The sequence below is a fragment of the Pelodiscus sinensis genome, chromosome 18 (assembly GCF_049634645.1).
Source record: "Pelodiscus sinensis isolate JC-2024 chromosome 18, ASM4963464v1, whole genome shotgun sequence".
In the NCBI taxonomy this organism is placed as follows: domain Eukaryota; kingdom Metazoa; phylum Chordata; order Testudines; family Trionychidae; genus Pelodiscus; species Pelodiscus sinensis.
Window position 1 is genome coordinate 20735159 of NC_134728.1, and position 18469 is coordinate 20753627.

General features: G+C 47.2%; 1 protein-coding gene across 3 annotated transcripts in view; it reads left to right on the forward strand.

Annotated features, from left to right (window-relative positions):
- Positions 1–1612: 1612 nt before the first annotated feature.
- Positions 1613–18469, forward strand: part of PREX1 (phosphatidylinositol-3,4,5-trisphosphate dependent Rac exchange factor 1) — a 267346-nt gene continuing 250489 nt past the window's right edge. For 2 of the 3 annotated variants that reach the window (XM_075901238.1, XM_075901237.1), the window contains exon 1: positions 1613–2030. In XM_075901238.1, the coding sequence (XP_075757353.1) occupies positions 1878–2030 (153 nt within the window). In that variant the 5' untranslated portion in view covers positions 1613–1877. The remainder of the gene's footprint in view (positions 2031–18469) is intronic. The other variant, XM_075901236.1, reaches the window with a different exon arrangement.

The window sequence follows — 18469 nt, forward strand, 5'->3', positions numbered from 1 at the left end:
TCACACTGAGGAAGTATTTTCCCTGTGTATTGTGCGCTGTGATGGTAAAAGTGTGCAGAAACTCCACAAACAGGCCCAAAGTCACAACTTTAAATGGATCATCTCTCTGTGTCTGTATTATCTATGTAGGGTGTAATTAGGTCTATCAGTGTGGCAGCATTATCTCTCTCTCCAAGCATATTTATGTGTACCTGTACTGCTGTGGTCACCAACCAGTAGATTGTGATCTACTGGTAGATCTTGGAGCCTCTGACAGGTGATCCTGACTGGTTTGGCCAAGAGGCTATCAAGCACAGCACTTCAGCTGCCCCTCCCACCACTGCTGAGCACTTCTTGCTCTTTCCCTTAGAGCTCCCTCCACCCCTGGGAGCCTCTTGCTTGTGGTACAGAGCAGGGAATGGAGAGGAGGGGCCACTGATGTCAGGATGTACCCTCTTTCACCTTATATTCTATCTCCACAGAACAGCGGGGGGGGGGGGAGGGGGGGAGAGGAGGGGAGAAAGCGGGGGCACAACAGGACTTGGGATGAAAGGAGTTTGCTAGCTGCTTTTGAGAGTTGTACAGGGCTACGGCAGGAGTGAGCCTGGCTTCGCCCCATGGCACCACCACCCAGGAGACACCCGAGGTGAGTGGTGTCTATCTGGAGCTAGCTCCAAACCCCTGCCCCAGTCATGAACCCCCTCCTGCACCGCAAGCCCCTGCCCTAGCCCTGACAAACTCCCTTACAGAGCCTGGTACCCTGAACCCACTCCTTCACCCCAACTCCCTGCCCCAGGCTCAGCTCAGAGCCCCCCCTCACACTCCAAATCCCTTAGCCCAAGACCAGAGCCTGTGCCCCAACCGTCTGCCCCTGCCTGGTGAAAGGGAGGGAGAATGGCGGAGGGAGGAAGGGAGGACCCAGTGAGCAGGGTCAGAGCCTAGGAGAAGGGGCAAGAAGGAGGCGGGGTGAGGGATTTGGGTTTGAGGTAGCTCTTGGATTGCAGTTAAATTCAAAAAGTGATCTTGTGATTAGAAAGGTTGGAGACCACTGGCTACTGTAAGTGCTGCCTTTTATGTTTATGTATCTGTGTACTTGCTTGTCTGCGTATATTTTTGTTATAATATATTTGTGTGTGTGCATGTTTCTTTGTGTTTTATCTAGGTATTTGTTCCTACGGATTTATTTTTGTGCTTGTAACTTGCGTGTATATTTCTGAGCGTGCACACATTTCTATACCTAGGTGTATTTCACACATCTGCGTGTGTCCACATATGTATGTCTATTTCTCTGCGTGTTTCTCTCTGGATACGTCTGTGGGGATAGTTTGGTTTGTTTATATGGGAGGGTTTGCGCGTTGGTGCTGTTCGTTGTGTATTTCTCTCTCCGCGTCTTTTGTTGGCTATGCTGATTGTGGGTTTCTGGGTGTGTACTCTGTGTGCATCTGGGATAGTCACTTGTCTGTGTGTGTGTGTGTGTCCCTCTCCCCTGCGTTTGCACCGCTGGCGGCGCCTTGTCCGCTCCCCACCCCACCTCTCCATTCCTGCTCGCAGCCCTCGCCTCCGGAGCTCGGCTCGGCCCCCACCCTCTCCCCTCCTCCTTGCTTCAGCCCGCCTCCCTCCCTCCCTGAGCGCTGGGGCTTCCCTTCCCCTCTCCATTCAGTGCTGCCCGCGCCGCGCGCTGCTGCCGCTGTCCCCGCCATGTCCCGGAGCCGGGCTCGCCCGGGCAGCCGGCTCTTGTAGCCGCGCCGAACGCCCCCTTGCCGGGGCGGCTGCACTGGGGGGCTCCGTGCCCAGCAGCGCCGGGCACCGCACGGGGATGGAGGGAGCCTGAGCTGGCCGCGGAGCAGAAAGGGCAGGCGGCACCAGCGCTCGCAGCCGGGCGGGGAGGCGACAGCACCATGGAAGCGCCGCCAGCGGGGGGCCCGACGGCCCCGGACCCCTTCGGCTGCCCCAAGGACACGGACCGCCAGCTGCGCCTCCGCCTCTGCGTCCTCAGCGAGATCCTGGTCACCGAGCGGGACTACGTGGGCACCCTGCGCTTCCTGCAGTCGGTGAGCGCCGCGTGTAGGGCGGGGGGCGCGGTCTCCACGGGGCGCAACGCGGGGCGGCTGCAGCGCCTCCAGCAGGAGCTCCTGGTCCCCGGCGCGGGGCCACCAGTGGGACACGGTCCTCCCAAGCTGGGGCTCTTCCGGGCTGCGCCGTGGGGCACGTGGGGGGCGCCCCCTAGGCAGCCCGGCTGCGCGGTGCGCACGATGTAGGAGCTCTTCTGCGAGGCAAGGGGGGTGGGTTAAGCAAGCGGGGCACAGCGGCCGCTGCAGCGTGGCGGGGTGTTCTTACGGGATGCCGATGGGCTGTTTACGCGCAGTGCTCCCAGGACTTGAGTGGGCTGTGCAATTAAGGGCGTGTGTATCAGCCGGTGTGTGTGTGTGTGTGAGAGAGAGTGTGAGGCGGGGAGTGTGTGTGTGTGTGTGTGTGTGTGAGAGAGAGAGAGAGGGGGCGGGGGATGGGGATGGGGTGGGGATGCGGGAGGCGTGCGAGCGCTGTCGGAAGAGCACTGCTATGAGCAGCCGAGTTTTCTTTTAAATCAAGAAAACCCTCTCACGCCGAGGGATCCTTCCGTGGCCCACCTTGGCAGTGTCTGACAACTCTGCCCTCCCGCTGGGCTGGGGAGAGAGGGAGGGGAATTCTTGTCCGGTGCCTTGTATGTTAATGACGGGGACCTGCAAGGAGGAGGTTTGTCTGCGCTTCACTTTCGCTGTTGTTTCGAAATTGACTATCACACGCGCTTGGGAACTCTCCCGCCGTTGCCTGACTTCTACTTCAACGCTAAACATAAATCTGGGCTTGGGGCAGAGTGTGTCTGTGCATAGGGCGGGGACTTGTATACCCTTCCCCTGAAGTTATCCGTGGACAAGTAAAATTTCCATCTCGTTTGCATGTAGGCTCTACACTTGGAATTCATCAGCATGCCATCACACTCCCGTGTAACTTAGTTAAAGGGCTTAATCGTTCATATAAATACCCAGATGAGCCTGCATAGAAAGTCATTAGATAAGAGGTGTCATTAAAAGGCGAGAAAGAGAGAGACAGAAAGACACTTCACTGGTTGCAGTAGCTCAAGATCCAGAGCTGGAGAAACCTTTTAACAGATTTGACAGGGCAGAAATTCTTTCTGCTGGACTGCTAACCAGTTGCTAAACCTTAGATTCATCTAACTGGCTTACACCCTGAACCCTTTCTCTATTGTCCTTTCTGGCAGGTTTGTTTGTTGGGGTTACTTTTTAAAATGATACCATCTACATGTGTTGTTAGTCTTTAAGGTGCTACTAGACTATTTGTTGTTTTTTAAGTTTTTCCTGTTACAGACTAACTCTGCTACCTCTCTGAAGGTTTTAAAATTAGTTTGGTTGTAGGGTTTTTCAGCATCACCTAAGTGGAAGATTTTCTAACAAAGACTAATGAAAAGACTGAGGTTCATGCTGTTTTCAGTCCTCCTTTTCTCTCACAAAGGGTTGAACCCAGAAACCAGAGTCTTGCACATTTTGAAAGCTCCTAATTACAGAGTCAGTTTAAAAATACAATTCTATTTCAGTTTGAGGCATTCCTCTAAAACTGATACAAGTTGTAACTCCCTCTCCTCCCCCACCAGTCCCAGACATAACAAAACAAAAAACTCAAAGAGAAAAACTCCTCTGTCCTAAGTACTGAATTTGCGATTTTGTCATCTGCTGGCTGGAATGTCAGTCACTGGCAACATCCAGCTGGGTGTATTTAAGCTTCAACATGTACATTTCAAGGCCTATTCAGTCAGGAGCTTTCATTTATAGAAAAACATAGCAAATGTATTGATTTTGTTTATTGTCTTTCACAGTTTTCAGGACAGCAGTAGTGATGACTATGTCTTATGTAATGGAAGGGGGAAACAATGACAAAGGGATTTAATTCCATTTCCACATTTTAGAGCAGAGCAGCAGGCGGTCTCTGTCTTTCACCATCATTTTATGCTGCACTGGCTGCTGGGTATTGAATGGCGTGGCTATTATCTTGGGAGGTTTGTTTGTTACAATATAATCTTACCCCGTTAAAAATGTTGGGTTGCTGTAATGATATTTGAATCCAGGAGTGGGAGATGGACTAGATGACCTAACAGGTCTTTTGCATCCATAGGCCCTGATTCAGGAAAGCACTTAAGCATATGCTTAATCTTAAGCCAGAGTTTAAGTGCTAAAGTTCTCTCCCGAATAAGGCCCATTTGCTGAATTGTGGACCTAGTTTGTATTGGCCAGTTTCTATGCTGGCTAACCCCTACTCAGCCACCTACAAATATTTCTCCTACAAGGGAGAAGAATTATGTAGTGAGGGGAATGAGGGTAAAACTAGGAGTCATGGAGTCAGGGCTAGTGACATTTCGCTGGGCAGGGTGCGGATGGCTTAACTTGGTCTCCTTGGGAAGGGGCAGGGTTTTGGGACTGGCAGAAGGAGTGAGGACTATCCTCCTCCACCCACCCCTCAGCGCCTCCTGGACTGTGCTCCAGCACTCATTTAAAGGTTCCAGAGCTCCTGGCCCTTTTAAATACCATGGACCTGGAACAACTGTTTCTTTGCCTCCCCCCCCCCCCCCCCCCGTTGGCGACCCTGAATGGGGTGAAACAGAGAGGTAAAACTTAGGATGATGGTTAGGAATGAATATCGTATTTGGCTGTGGAATTTCCTCTCCAGGGAATTTGTGCAAGTTCCATTACTTGTTACTTTCAAAACTTGACTGCACAAAACACTAAAAACATATAGTCTGCTGAGAGCTGCAACACTTTGGTCTAATTCTGGTTTTGAGGCTTGGAGTGGAGGTGTGTGGGGATGCTGAGATGTGCAAGAGGGCAGACTAGATGATGTGATGTTCCCGTCTGGCTTTAACTGTGACACTAATGCATTCAGGGAACAATCTGCACTGGTTCCCAGGGGATGGAGAAGTGGCCCATTCGGTCTTAGCCATCTTTAACATCTAGGATAATACAGTATGAGTCAATGGGATTGCACAAGTTTGTAGGGCAAGGACTTTGCCCTAAGACTCTAATAAATACAAGAGATGGCCCAGTGCTCCCAAGCACTTGATTCTTGCAAATACACTGGTCCACTTTGCTCCCTTTTCCTTTATTTTTCTTGATCCTTTGATAGTATTGCCTAAGAACTGCCGCTTCCTATCTGTGGTCCTGATCCTCCCCTGCCTGGCACTTTTTGTGACCAGTCATTTATAAATCCCTGTGTAAAGTGAACATAAATTGCGCCCATTCCAAGGGATGTACCCAGGTAACGTTCAAGGCTTGTTGAGGAACATGTTAGTCTTCACTGGATGCTGTGAATTTTATTGCCATCAAGTGGATGCAGTTGAAGTTACTGACCCAGTTGGAGCAAGAGCCTGGGCAGAATTCTCCCTCTACCAACCCACAGAAAGTCATATCCCTGTTCTGGGGCCAATTTGTTCCTGTCACTGCTTAAAGGGAGACACATAAGGGCAATGGGACCACAGTTCCCTTGATTAATAAAATTAAATATTAGTTTGATAAACATAAGAGGGCTAAATCCTGCTATCTTTACTCAGGCAAAATTATCAGTGGAAGTTTTGCCTAAATAAGGACAACACAGATGGGCCTAGAAGAAGCTTAGGCAGCGGGAATTGGTGCCCCTTGTTAAACATTTGCCATTCAAGCCCTAGTCCTCATTTACTATTCTCAATAAACAATGTTTTAAAAAGCAAACAACAAAATTCTATGGGTTTAGTCACAGTGTTGACATGGCCATCTACCAGCAACCTCCTTCTCTTCCCTGGTAATGTAAAGGAATCTCATGGGTATTTGATGTTATGGATTTGCTAATAAATCAAAGTAACTAAGAGCATTTTTATCTCTTTTTAGAAAGACTAGTATGTGGTCATGTAGCAGTAAAGGGAAAGGATTTTTTTATTTTTGGTGCTTAGAGACCTTTTCCCCCTAAGCTAGGTAGGGGTCTCTATACACACAGAGGCCCAGCCTTTATTTGCTTTGTATAAAAGATTCTATGCCCTTTATTTTGCTTCCATGGCTCAGTCAAGTGGACATCGAGGAAGTTACAGAATGAAGCGTCTTTTAGTTTCCCAACAAAAACTGTGACAATCACTATGAAAAACTGTTGATTCTGTTTTCTCCCGAGGAATAAGAAGATATACGGCGAAAGGGGCATTTGATCTACATTTTCAAGCCCCAGTTATTTATGTAGATAAATAAAATACCATATTTCATTTTAAAGTAATTGTCCCAAAATATTCATACATGTGAAATGTGAATGCTTCATGCTATTGATAATATTTTAGAATCTAAAAGTATCCAATCTGGCAAGATATTTAATATTTAATGACTGTTTCACCATTTATGCTGTTGGTTAGCTTTTTGCATTCCACTGAACTTTGGACAATGAAAAGAGTCTCCAGCCAATTTTGTTCCTGTCTTGTCTTATCTCTGGAACTCCTGTGGAAGGTAGCATTATGTTGTTATGTTTCAGAATCTGGGAGAGGGAGATTTATATAAAACCAATAACTTATCATATTTTTTCAAGATCTCATAAAAATGCTCCTATTCACTTCAGTTGCAGCATTTTTTAAACAAAAATCTAGAGAGTGTGGATCTATCCTAAATCAATAGTGCCTCTTTAATGTCCTTTTAACTATCCTTCTGAGCCTACTAAACTTATAATTTCCGTAAACTAAGGACTACTACCCTGAAAAAGGTAAACGTTTTCTTTTGGGCAACCTACCATTAATGAATTATGGCTATAGATTTTATCATGAAGGTGTATATGTATGTGGTACCACGCCCCTTAATCTGCCTATCCGCTCCATACACCTAAGCAGACATAGTACTGCAGTGTACAAGAATCGTAGGCTATGTTTACACTGGCATGATTTTCCGAAAATGCTTTTAACGGAAAACTTTTCCGTTAAAAGCATTTTCGGAAAAGCACGTCTAGATTGGCAGGATGCTTTTCCGCAAAAGCACTTTTTGCGGAAGAGCGTCCGTGGCCAATCTAGACGTGGTTTTCCGCAAAAAGCCCTGATCGCCATTTTCGTGATCGGGGCTTTTTTGCGGAAAACAGTACTGTGCTGTCTACACTGGCCCTTTTGCGCAAAAGTTTTTCTTACATGAGATCGTCAGTGCTTTTCTGGAAATTCAAGCGGCCAATGTAAACAGCTGGCAAGTTTTTCCGCAAAAGCAGATGATTTTGCGGAAAAACTTGCCAGTCTAGACACAGCCCTACTGTTCAAGGCTACATCTACATTACCAGCTAGAGGTGTGATCCCCAGCTCACCTAGACATGTTTGTACTTGCTCTTACCAGAGCTAGGAAGCTGACAGAATAGTGTAGCTGGGATAGCATGAGCAGTGGTAGCAGTAGCACAGACTAGTCATGCTGCATGCATACCCATGGAGTTCAGACAGGCTTGTACTAGGTAAGCTAGTTACATGCTGCTTCTGCCCATGCCAACCCAGCTATAGTGCTATTTTTAGTGTACTATCTTAGATGAGAGCTCACATGAGTATATCTACATGAGCTGGGAATGACATTAGTTCATAGTATAGACATACTGTGTAAATCATGAGACGATTAGAACCTTGCAAATACCTACACACCTTACTAACTTTAGTTCATTAAGCCATTTGTGGTGCAGATGGGACCAAAAGTTTCCATCAACAACTCTTTAAACCATCAGTGAGGCATTTGAGAGGGAGAAGGGGAAAATCTGAGAATAGGTTGCCAGATGTCCGGTTTTCGTCTGGACAGTCTGTTATTTCTGGCCCCTGTCCGGTAAAAAAAAACACCAGAAAATACCGGACATGTAAAATGTTGGGTATTTTCTGTTTTTGTTGGACGGAAGGCCGATGGGGCCATTGTTCCCCTCTGCGTCTGGCATGGGGAAGCGAGGAGTGTGGTGATTCTTAAAGGCGCAGCAACCTTTTTTTTTTCTCTCGATAACTTTCGTTGTCTCCGGGTTTTTTTTTTTTTTTGCTCAACCAAGTTTTTTTCCTGCCATGTTCGGGATTTTTGGTGAAAGCCTCTGGCAAGCCTATCTGAAAATGCCAACATAGTTAAAGGAATATTAATTGAATAGAAGATAAAATGGAAGGCATGGAACTTTACTGAAAGTTACCGATGGCGTAAGATGGGTTTCAGAGAGATAAAGCAAATTTTATCCTGGGTTTCATCCGAGATCATAAATCATAAGAATTTTCAGAGTCTCCAGAACCTAAAGATTCAGTAAATTCTTTCCCTTGTTGCTGCCTGTTTTAACTCTCTTCACTGTGGGTATGTCTACACTAGCCCCCTAATTCGAACTAGGGAGGCTAATGAGGGTGACTGAAATTGCAAACAAAGCGTGGGATTTAAATATCCCACGCTTCTTTAGCATGTTCACGGGCTGTTGCCATTTTGGAAACTGACTAGCCCAGAGTAACTGCCCGTGTCTACATGTGGCAGTGAAACGGGAGTTCTAAGTAAACCCTTAACTCAAATTAGCTGTTACTCCTCGTGGAATGAGGTTTAACAGCTAATTCGAGTTAAGGGTTTACTTCAAACTCCCATTTCACTGCTGCATGTAGATGCGGGCAGTTACTCTGGGCTAGTCAGTTTCCAAAATGGCGACCGCCCTGGAACATGCGAATGAAGCGCTGGATATTTAAATCATAGAATCATAGAATCATAGAATAATAGGACTGGAAGGGACCTCAAGAGGTCATCGAGTCCAGCCCCCCGCCCTCAAGGCAGGACCAAGCTCCACCTACATCATCCCTGACAGATGTCTGTCTAACCTGTTCTTAAATATCTCCAGAGAGGGAGATTCCACCACCTCCCTTGGCAATTTATTCCAATATTTGACCACCCTGACAGTTAGGAATTTTTTCCTAATGTCCAATCTAAACCTCCCCTGCTGCACTTTAAGCCCATTACTCCTTGTCCTGTCCTCAGAAACCAAGAGGAACAAATTTTCTCCTTCCTCCTTGTGACACCCTTTTAGATATTTGAAAACCGCTATCATGTCCCTCCTTAATCTTCTTTTTTCCAAACTAAACAAGCCCAGTTCATGAAGCCTGGCTTCATAGGTCATGTTCTCTAGACCTTTAATCATTCTTGTTGCTCTTCTCTGTACCCTTTCCAATTTCTCCACATCTTTCTTGAAATGTGGCGCCCAGAACTGGACACAGTACTCCAGCTGAGGCCTAACTAGTGCAGAGTAGAGCGGCAGAATGACTTCACGAGTTTTGCTTACAACACACCTGTTGATACAACCTAGAATCATATTTGCTTTTTTTGCAACAGCATCACACTGTTGACTCATATTCAACTTGTGGTCCACTATGACCCCTAGATCCCTTTCTGCCATGCTCCTTCCTAGACAATCCCGCGCTTTGTTTGCAATTTCAGTCGCCCTCATTAGCCTCCCTTGTTCGAACTATGGAGCTAGTGTATACATATCCTGTGATTTTGGAAAGGCTTCTCTAGGCTCTTTGCTGTAAGTGACAAAATGAGAAGCTGTGATCAGGGGCTGTGTGAACATCCAGTGATAATCTCAGTTCAGTACCCAACTGCATACTCTCCAAACCCTCCATCTCAGCTGGTCCTATGGCAGCCTTGCTGGCGTTCCCATCAGAGAGGCCTAGAGTGGAATAAATCTCTGATAGTGGATTATTGTCTTTGAGGCTGAGGTATGTTGGTTGGGCACTGCTATTGCTCGTGCTATATCTAGTCTGTGGATAAAGACAGGTCTTCATTCCCTAGCATTGTTTATTTTACAAAAGCTCTAAAATTCACTATCAGATTCAAAGAAAACAAGGAGACTGGTGGTTTGTTCTGTATATTCATTTCCAAAACCCCCTAATCAAAGCTGCAGCATTGCAATTTTGCAAGGCCAGATTTCTGGTAAGGGAGACCTGAAAGGCAACTTAGAAATGTATTTGCAATTCCATACATGCTCATTTACTATGATTCCAAGAGCAAGCCAAATACCGGTGCCCACAAATAGTTAGGTAGACTTCCCTATTTACATATTTATTCATCCAATATGCCAGTGTATTCATCTGATCTGCATATGGAACTGTGGTAACTGCGTGAACCTAATATCCCATTGCAAATGTAGGTATCCTATTGTTTACACATTTCTGTACATGCCTTGAACTTCACTGAACATTGAGCCCTTATTTACGCATGTAGCTAACACAATAGTGCCTGAAAATCAGAAATTGCCAGGATAGAGGGCTAAGTTGTGCCCATTTTGTTTAAAATCTGGTTCCATGTTTCATCTTTGTAAAGTTAAATCACTATCTTGTAAAATTTCACAGAATCAAGCCTGATCTTAGGGCAAGGCAAACAAGGTGGTTGCCGTGGGCCCCATGCCTTCAGGACTTTGTGCTGCCCAGCGCCCACCTGGCCGCTCGCTTACTGCCCTGGCAGGGAGCTGCCCAACCATGCGGTGCAGCCAACCACAGCCTGCGGTCTTGGGTTCGCAAACCCTTTGTCTGGGTCTGCACAGAATATACTTTCTGGTCACTAACGCAGTGGCAAGAGAATAATTTTTAAGTTAGACTGTCCCTATTTAAGGCAGCTTTCATATAGGGTAAGTAATAGCACCTAGCCTATTTTTAGGTTGAAGTATTATAGAATCCAGGAGTCTTTCTCCATCTTAACATTTGTGTAAATGTGATATATTAAGACACGTGCCATCACATAAATTTGCCCACATCCTACAGACGAAACATATTTTTGTTCTGTAATGTGCAGAATTTTCTGTTACTTGCTTTGCGTTGTAATCAATCTGGTATCTATGAATTCTGCACTCCACCCATCTCAAGATGTAACAGACAAATTCAAATGTGTTTTTCTTCACATTTTCACTAGCTTGTTTGCATTCAGGGTCATTGGTTTGGGGTTCAGCGTCAAAAAAACAGAACAGTTATCTCAGAGGTGTGGTTTCCTGTCTTGCCCTGTTTTACGTGTGTTTCAGGTTCAATAGATGCAGATAAGTTCTGCGGGCAGTAAGGCATGCCCTGTGATTGAGGTAACTATTTTTTCTTTGCTTTAAAGCAGCTAAAGGGGTGGTTGAGGAGTAGAAGGGTGGAAGGAAAGGAACTCATGGGGAAAAGATCTAAATTAGCATTGCTGTCCTCTTGTTTCTGGAGATCAGCTCCATGTGCCTATGTATTGCTACAGTGTATGAGAGAGACACTCAAGGATTATTTATTTTACTTTTGAAAATCATTATCATTCTCAGGCTATGTCTACATGACAGGGATTTTGAATAAAAACAGTGGTTTTTGCGCAAAAACCCGTGGAGCATCCTCACCTCAAGCGCGTTTTTGCGCAAAAAAAAAAAATACAGTAAATTGACAGGACAGAGGGCTTTTGCTGGTAGAGTTATTTCTCTCCCCACGAGGAATAACTCCTTTTTGCACACGAGTTCTTGTGCAAAAAGGTGCGTGTGGACTCTCAACAGGGGTTTCTCGCACAAAAAGAGCCTTTTACACAAAGCACAGGTGCCCTGATGGCCTTTCTGTGAATGGCAATCAGAACTTTCTTGCACAAGGGTGTCCATGCAGTGTGGATGCTTTCTTGTGCAAAAGCACATTGCTTTTGCGATGTGCTTTTGAGATGTGGACGCACTTTTGCGCAAGAAGTTTTTGCGGAAGATCTCTTCCACAAAAAGCTTCTTGCGCAAAAACCCTGCAGTGTAGACAAAGCCTCAATATTGCTAACTCTTATGCCTTTTCTTGTGAATCTTATAGTCAAATCTTGTTTTTAAGGTTCCAGCTTCTAGAGTTGTATAAGTACATGAGAATCTCCACTTTTTTTGTTAAGTTTCTAGCCCTCTAGATTGCAGAATAAAGCTTGAAAATGTAAAGTGATAGCCCCCTTCCAGAAGACAAAAGAAACAACTTCAAATGCAGTATTCTTTTTTAAATCCCATGGGTTTTTCTTAGGGGCCTGTATCTTGGTGCTTGAACATTTGCAGTTTGGCAATACTACATTTTGTTAAAGATATTTCCCATCTCAGAAGAGTCCTCCCTTCCAGTCTGAGTAAGTTCCAAGCAAAGCTGACAGTTAAAGACGTGTCTACATGTAAAATTCTACAGCAGTGGTTCAGTATAGCCATGGTAGACAGAATACATCTCTTTCCCTCAGAGGCAGCAACAAGGTTGACAGAAAAATTCTTCCATCAATTTAGCATTGTCTACACAAGAACCTAGGGCAGCTGCTTGGGGTACTCTCCTGACTAGTGTAAATGTTTCTAGTGTAAAGCAGCCAAGAGAACTAGAGCAGTGGTTCTCAAAATGTTTAGCCTGCGGCCTGGCCACCCCACTCAATGCAAACCTTTCCGTGGACTGCCAGACAACCGCCCAGGATGATAAAATGGGTGCAGGAGCAGGCGGGGGTAGGAGGCCTGGGTGGGAGAGAGGGAGGGTACAGGAGCGGGCTGGGGATGATAGTGTGTGTGGGAGGGGAGTGTGTGAAGGGGATGGAGGTATGGGTCTGGGCATGAGGGGGACAGAGGGTGCTTACCAGGCTTTGTGCCTCTCCCTCCCGCTGCTTCCAGGAACCATCCCCTGCTGCTCCCATTGGCCAGGATTCCAGCCATGGGAGCAGCAGGGAAAGCTTCCAGGTGAGAGGTTTCTTGCACTGCCATTCCCCACCCCATGCTGGGAGGTGCGGGGAGGAAGAGGAAATGGTAGCATGCAGAGTCGCTTCATCCTCCCACAAGCTGGATCTGGCCTGTGAGGTTGAGGGCTCCCTCCACCCCCTCTCCCAGCAGGAATCCAGCACTAGTGCAAGGGACTGGAGTGCCAGTACATGCTCTCTGCTGTGTGTGGGGGGCAAGCCCTGAGCCCACGGCCCACCTGCAAGACACGGACCACACTTTGAGAACCACTGAACTAGAGAGAGATTCAGGGCTGGTGTGTACTGAAAATTCACATTAGCATAGCTGTCTCCTGAGGCATGAAAAATCCACACCTCCGACAGACCTATTTGTGCAAACTTTACCCTGGGAGTAGAGAACAGAACTGTGGTAACTGCCTGAACCCCATGTCCCATTGCAAATGTACGAATCCTATTGTATACACATTTCTGTACAAACCTTGAACTTCAATGAGCATTGAGCCCTTAACTTACGCATGTGGCTACCACATGCTACACGGGCTCAGGGAAGTGGATTAACTACACCAATGGGAGAATCCTCCTGTTGCTTTGTAGCGAGTGAACACTGATGTTACAGCTGTTCTGCTGTGGTATCTTACATGTAGACATACCTTCAGTCACTCTGGGTATGCAGAGCGAATGACCTTAGGAAGCAGCCGAGCCATGGGAGGCTGGTTGTATTTCTCACTGCAGAAAGCAATCTGAATGTAGGGAATGAAACAAAAGCCATTAAAAAACAGACAAACCGACCTCACTGAAAATATTGGTTTCTTCAGTCAGTTTTCTCAACTGGTGTAAATCAGTGTAGCTGTCCTGAAGTCAGTGAAGCCTCATCAGTTTTCTGCTGTGGAGGTTCTGGCTCATAATGTCCTATCAACAGCAAAAGGGTTATTAGGAAAAAAGGATACAATAAAACATTTCCCTTTCCCTTCTCCTCTTGCTCACACTGAATTGATGTACAAGCGTCCTCACTATAAGTTCAAGATACTTTCCAAAAAACTTGGACTTACAGTGAAACAACTTAAAGCGGGGAATTTTTTTTCCCCACGGCTGACTTCCATTTGTGCAAATTGGTTTTTTTTTTGCACAACTTAAGAGGGGGGAATGGGAGGACTTATAATGTATCAGTTCCTACAAGCGTCAATGACTTCAGTGTGGAATGGATGTATACCGGGGACACCCTGTCCCAAGAATAACAGACATGTGCTTCTGAAGTGTGCACTAGTATGTCTGGCAGAGAGGAGAAAGAGAATCAAAGAGATTAGTTTCTTCCCAGGGTATCTTCATGTCTGTAGGACAGTGGTGTGCAATGTGTGGTCTGCAGGATATGTGTGACCTATCGGGGTTCTAGTGTGAACTGTGAGACATTTTGTTTACTGTTGCCCAAACGCAAGGTTGCCAGATTCTGCTAGTTTCTGTCCACATAGTTTTCTTCCTAGAGGTGTGTATCTAACACGGCACACACCTAAAGCAGCCATAACATTATCTGTGACAGCCACATGTTCTCTCCACAGCCAATCAAAGCGCTGCTACAGTTCATTTGGCACACCCACAAATTCTAGGCACACAAATGCAATTAGGAAAATACCCTATCATGGAAGACTGTCTTGGTTACAACAACCTTGTGTCCCACAGAGATGAAGGAGGGCCACTCACACGGCCCACTCACTAGCCTAGGTTGTCCACTCGCTGCTTTAAGATATTTTCAGTACCTCATATGGAACTAATTGTTTGTAGTTCAGAGTATGGTACTCCTGGGCTGAATGGTTTTGATGTTAATGACAGGGAGCTCTCTAAGGGTACGTCTAGACTGCAAGGCTATTTCAGGAGACCCGAGATATCCCAAAATAGCTACCCTGCGTACAAGGAACGTATCCACTATTTTGAAATAATTTTCAAAATTACGGATGTGCTATTTCGGCATCCCTGTAAACCTCGTTCCACGAGGAATAAGGGATTCTCAAAATAGTGCTTTATTTTGAAATTTGGCACCATGTAGACACTCCAAATTTCGACGCTACCACACTTTCCTGCATGGACAGGACTCAAGTGAAGAGAACTTCTACTGTGCTGCATGTAAGCCATGGCACTGTTGCATGCTAAAAGCGCCCCTGTGCTAATTGTTGTGCATTGCCCACTTGTCACCAATTCAGTATAAATCGTGCCAATTTGATGGGGATAAACTTGTCATTTTCTTGTTCTCCTTGGTTCATTCCAGCCCAACCCACTGCCGATCCTTGCTGTCAGGGCTGGCTTTACTAAGTGCGGGGCCCGAATTGTGGGGGCGGGGCCACGCATACGCCGCGTGCCCGGGGTAGCACCGCGCATGCACTGGGCGCCCAGGGCACCGTGCATGTGCCGCATGCCCGGGAGTGGGGCCCTTTTAGGCGTGCGGCCCCCCTCTTAGGCGTACGGCCCGTTTCAGCGGAATTGTCCGAATTGGCCTAAAGCCGGCCCTGCTTGCTGTGGTTGATCTTAATCCCAGTGTCCTGGGGCTCGCCCCCTCCACAGATCAAGGTGTTTAAGATGAATAGAGTTCTGCTGTGTGCCTGAAGACCAGCACTGATGGCCCAGGCATGTTCTGCTAGTCCCAACAGCCTTGACCTCCATCAAGGACCATTACCACCTTCCCAACCACAAAAGTTAAAGCCAGTAGCAGAGAACAGAAGAAGTTTTGCAGAGACCTCATTTGACCTCTGAGTTCTTGCCTGACGCCGGCCTTTCTGATGGCAGTGACCTAAGCTCATCTGTTCTCCATAGTCTTCTAGTTCCTGGTGTAAGAGCCTTCTGGAGATTAGGAGATAAAACCACAGGTGCTGGCTTCCAACTTTCCACAGGGGTGCTCAACCCCTGGCTCAAAGTTAGGCCCCACCCCCACTCCACTCCCTTCCCTTCCCTTCCCTTCCCTTCCCTTCCCTTCCCTTCTACAGGTCCTCATCCCTGCTCCAGTTCTTCTTGTCCAGTTCCGCCCTCTCCTGTGAGCGGGTGGCATGCCCCATCCCTGCTGCTCCTCCTTCCTCCCAGCACCTCCTGCACACTGTGGAACAGCTGATCTGTGGTGGGTGGAAGGTGCTAGGAGTGAGGGGGAGGAGTTTATCGGCGGGATGCTGGTGGGCAGGAGAGGGGAGGGGAGGAGTGGAGATGGGGTCACAGACTCCGTTATTTTGGAGAGATTTTTGATTTGCTAGTAACACTTCTCAGTACGGCAGAAAAACTGTTCTTGTCGGGGAAATCTCTGTAATCTTCACAAACTGCTGTCTCTCTTCCCCTCTCCCTGGCTACATGGCGCGGTTCCTCCGCAGCCCACTTTCAGCTGTGAAAAAGCTGGAGGCTTTTGTTTTGTGCTTTGGATGACAGGAAAGAATGTGCAGTTCATTAGTGCTGCCTGCGTGCTCCCAACCGCTTTGTATTGTGTTGGGACACTTAATCCATGTTTACACAGCAGCATTTCTGTTAAATGCTCTGAACGGACAGATGATCCCTTCATTCATATAATCAGTTAGGTGATGCTGTTTTAAGCACATGAAGGCCAACTGGATTAAAGAACTAAAAAGCAGGGGCAAGGCACAGTCATCAGCTTGGATTTTAACTGTTGTTTTCTTTCTAGAGGGCTAGGGTGGTTCCTGTTCATCCATTTCCAGTTTTCACTTGTAATTTACATTGTGTCCACCAGCTCACGCAGAGCATGGGCCTATCCTTCCCTTCTGGAGCTCTCTTAGGCTACGTATACACTGCACTGCTATTTTGGGATATGGGAGGTATCCTGAAATAGCTATTCAGCGTCTTTTGAGCACGCCTGTTATTTCGAAATATAATGGGCTCACTATTCCAACGCCCCTGTAGACCTCATTCCACAAGGCGTAAGGGACATTTCGGAATAGCGGGTTATTTCAAAAGAAGTGCTGTGTAGACAGCGCCAAATTTCGAAATAAGCGATTTCGAAATAACATCGAAATAAGATATGCAATTTGCGTAGCTCCAATTTTGTCTCTTATTTCGACCTATGGTGCAGTGTAGACGCATCCTTCGTGCCACTCAGAATTGATTTGCAACCTTTGCCTTTTAGAATCTGAAGCATTCCTGGGAAGGAGTGCAACATTCCCAGCCCTTCCCAGTCAGAGACTGGGGCAGGGGACTGAAATGCCCAGCAATGTCAGTCCTTAATCAGCTACAAAGGAGAAGTGCAACGTGGTCCCTCTTGTGCAAGGGCTGGGTTTGCTGCCTCCACAGCTTTCCCATTCTCGGCTGGACCGTAAGTTGAAGCCTGGTCTCAGGAGTGCAGCCAGCTCTGCAGTTGCTCCCTGAGCAGACCTGTGAACTTGCATCTAGCTGCAGACCAAAAGCCTGACTGGGACCTTGGCCTTGCTTCCTGTGGATGCGCTGGCAGAGTCAGACCTAGTGGCAGACCTGGATGGGGAAAGAACCCCTGGGAGCTGCCACTGTCCAAAATGCCTTGCGGCTGCCGCTCCTTCCCTCCGTCCCTCCCATGCTGGCTCCATGAAGCCTCAGGAACCCTTTGAACTGCAGATAGCAGCCAACAGCTGAGTGAGAGAAAACAGCCCCGTGGCTGGCTGTGGCTGTGCTCCTTCCCTCTTCCACTGGGAAATGCAGAGCCCTCCTCATTAGGAGGCTAACCCCCTGCTTACACAGCTGATAGCCAGATGTCACGCCATAAGATAGTGATGGCCAGCGGCTGACTGGCAGCTGTGATAAGCCACTGGAAGCCTGATGACAGACAGACAGGGTCTGACCCCTCTGGGCTCCAACAGGATGGAATCCCCCCACACCACAGTGCAGAGACTTGTGAAGCCTGACCGTGCAATGCAGAGCTCAGCTGCAGCCCTCCACTTCCTTTACTGCTTGCACACTGTGGCAAAGGCCATCGATTTCTGCCCTGTAGGCATTTCAGGATTAGGCCAAGTTTCCCAAGGCAAAGTTGGAGAGGGCGTGAAGTGGCTGTGGGACCATTTATGTCAATGGAAGCTGTTGGCTTCTTAGTGGACTGGAGCTCATCAATTTCCTGCAGCAGGTCATTAGTGAGGGACCATATCAACTACACAGCAGAGCCTGGTTCCTCCCTGCTGGAACTCTGTTGACTTCGGTGGCCCAGAGGGTGACATTTCAGCCAGTCTCAAACTGGTCTCTATTTTTGCACCCCCACTTTACCTGTGCAAATCCCTGATCCTTCTAGACAGGGTGGGTTGTGCTTCCCCAGGCGTCTAGTTTGTCTGTGTAAAATGTAGGCACGTTCACTTTTTCAGGCACTGTCGTTTATCCCTGCATCCACAGGCAGGTTGCCGTACAGCTGACCCCAAAAGCTGCATTCAACAGAAGGGCTTTGCTTTACATCCAGACAATTGTACTATTTTCCCCTCCCCTCCAGGAGTTGTCAGTTGTTCAGTTGCTAGTGTTTAGGGCCACATTTTCCAAGGCTCCATGTAGTCCCCATTAGGTGCACAGCTCTCTGATTTGGGTAGGCAATTGGATGCATGTGTAAATGTTTGGCTTTCACTGATCTGACTGCTGGAGGAGGCAGGATTGCCTGGGTCGAGTGGGACAGGCCCACTTCTTTCCAGTTGCTATATTCTGCACGGCTACGTCTACACTGGCATGATTTTCCGGAAATGCTTTTAACGGAAAAGTTTTCCGTTAAAAGCATTTTCGGAAAAGCACGTCTAGATTAGCAGGACACTTTTCTGCAAAAGCACTTTTTGCGGAAAAGCATCCGTGGCCAATCTAGACGCGCTTTTCCGCAAAAAAGCCCCGATTGCCATTTTCGC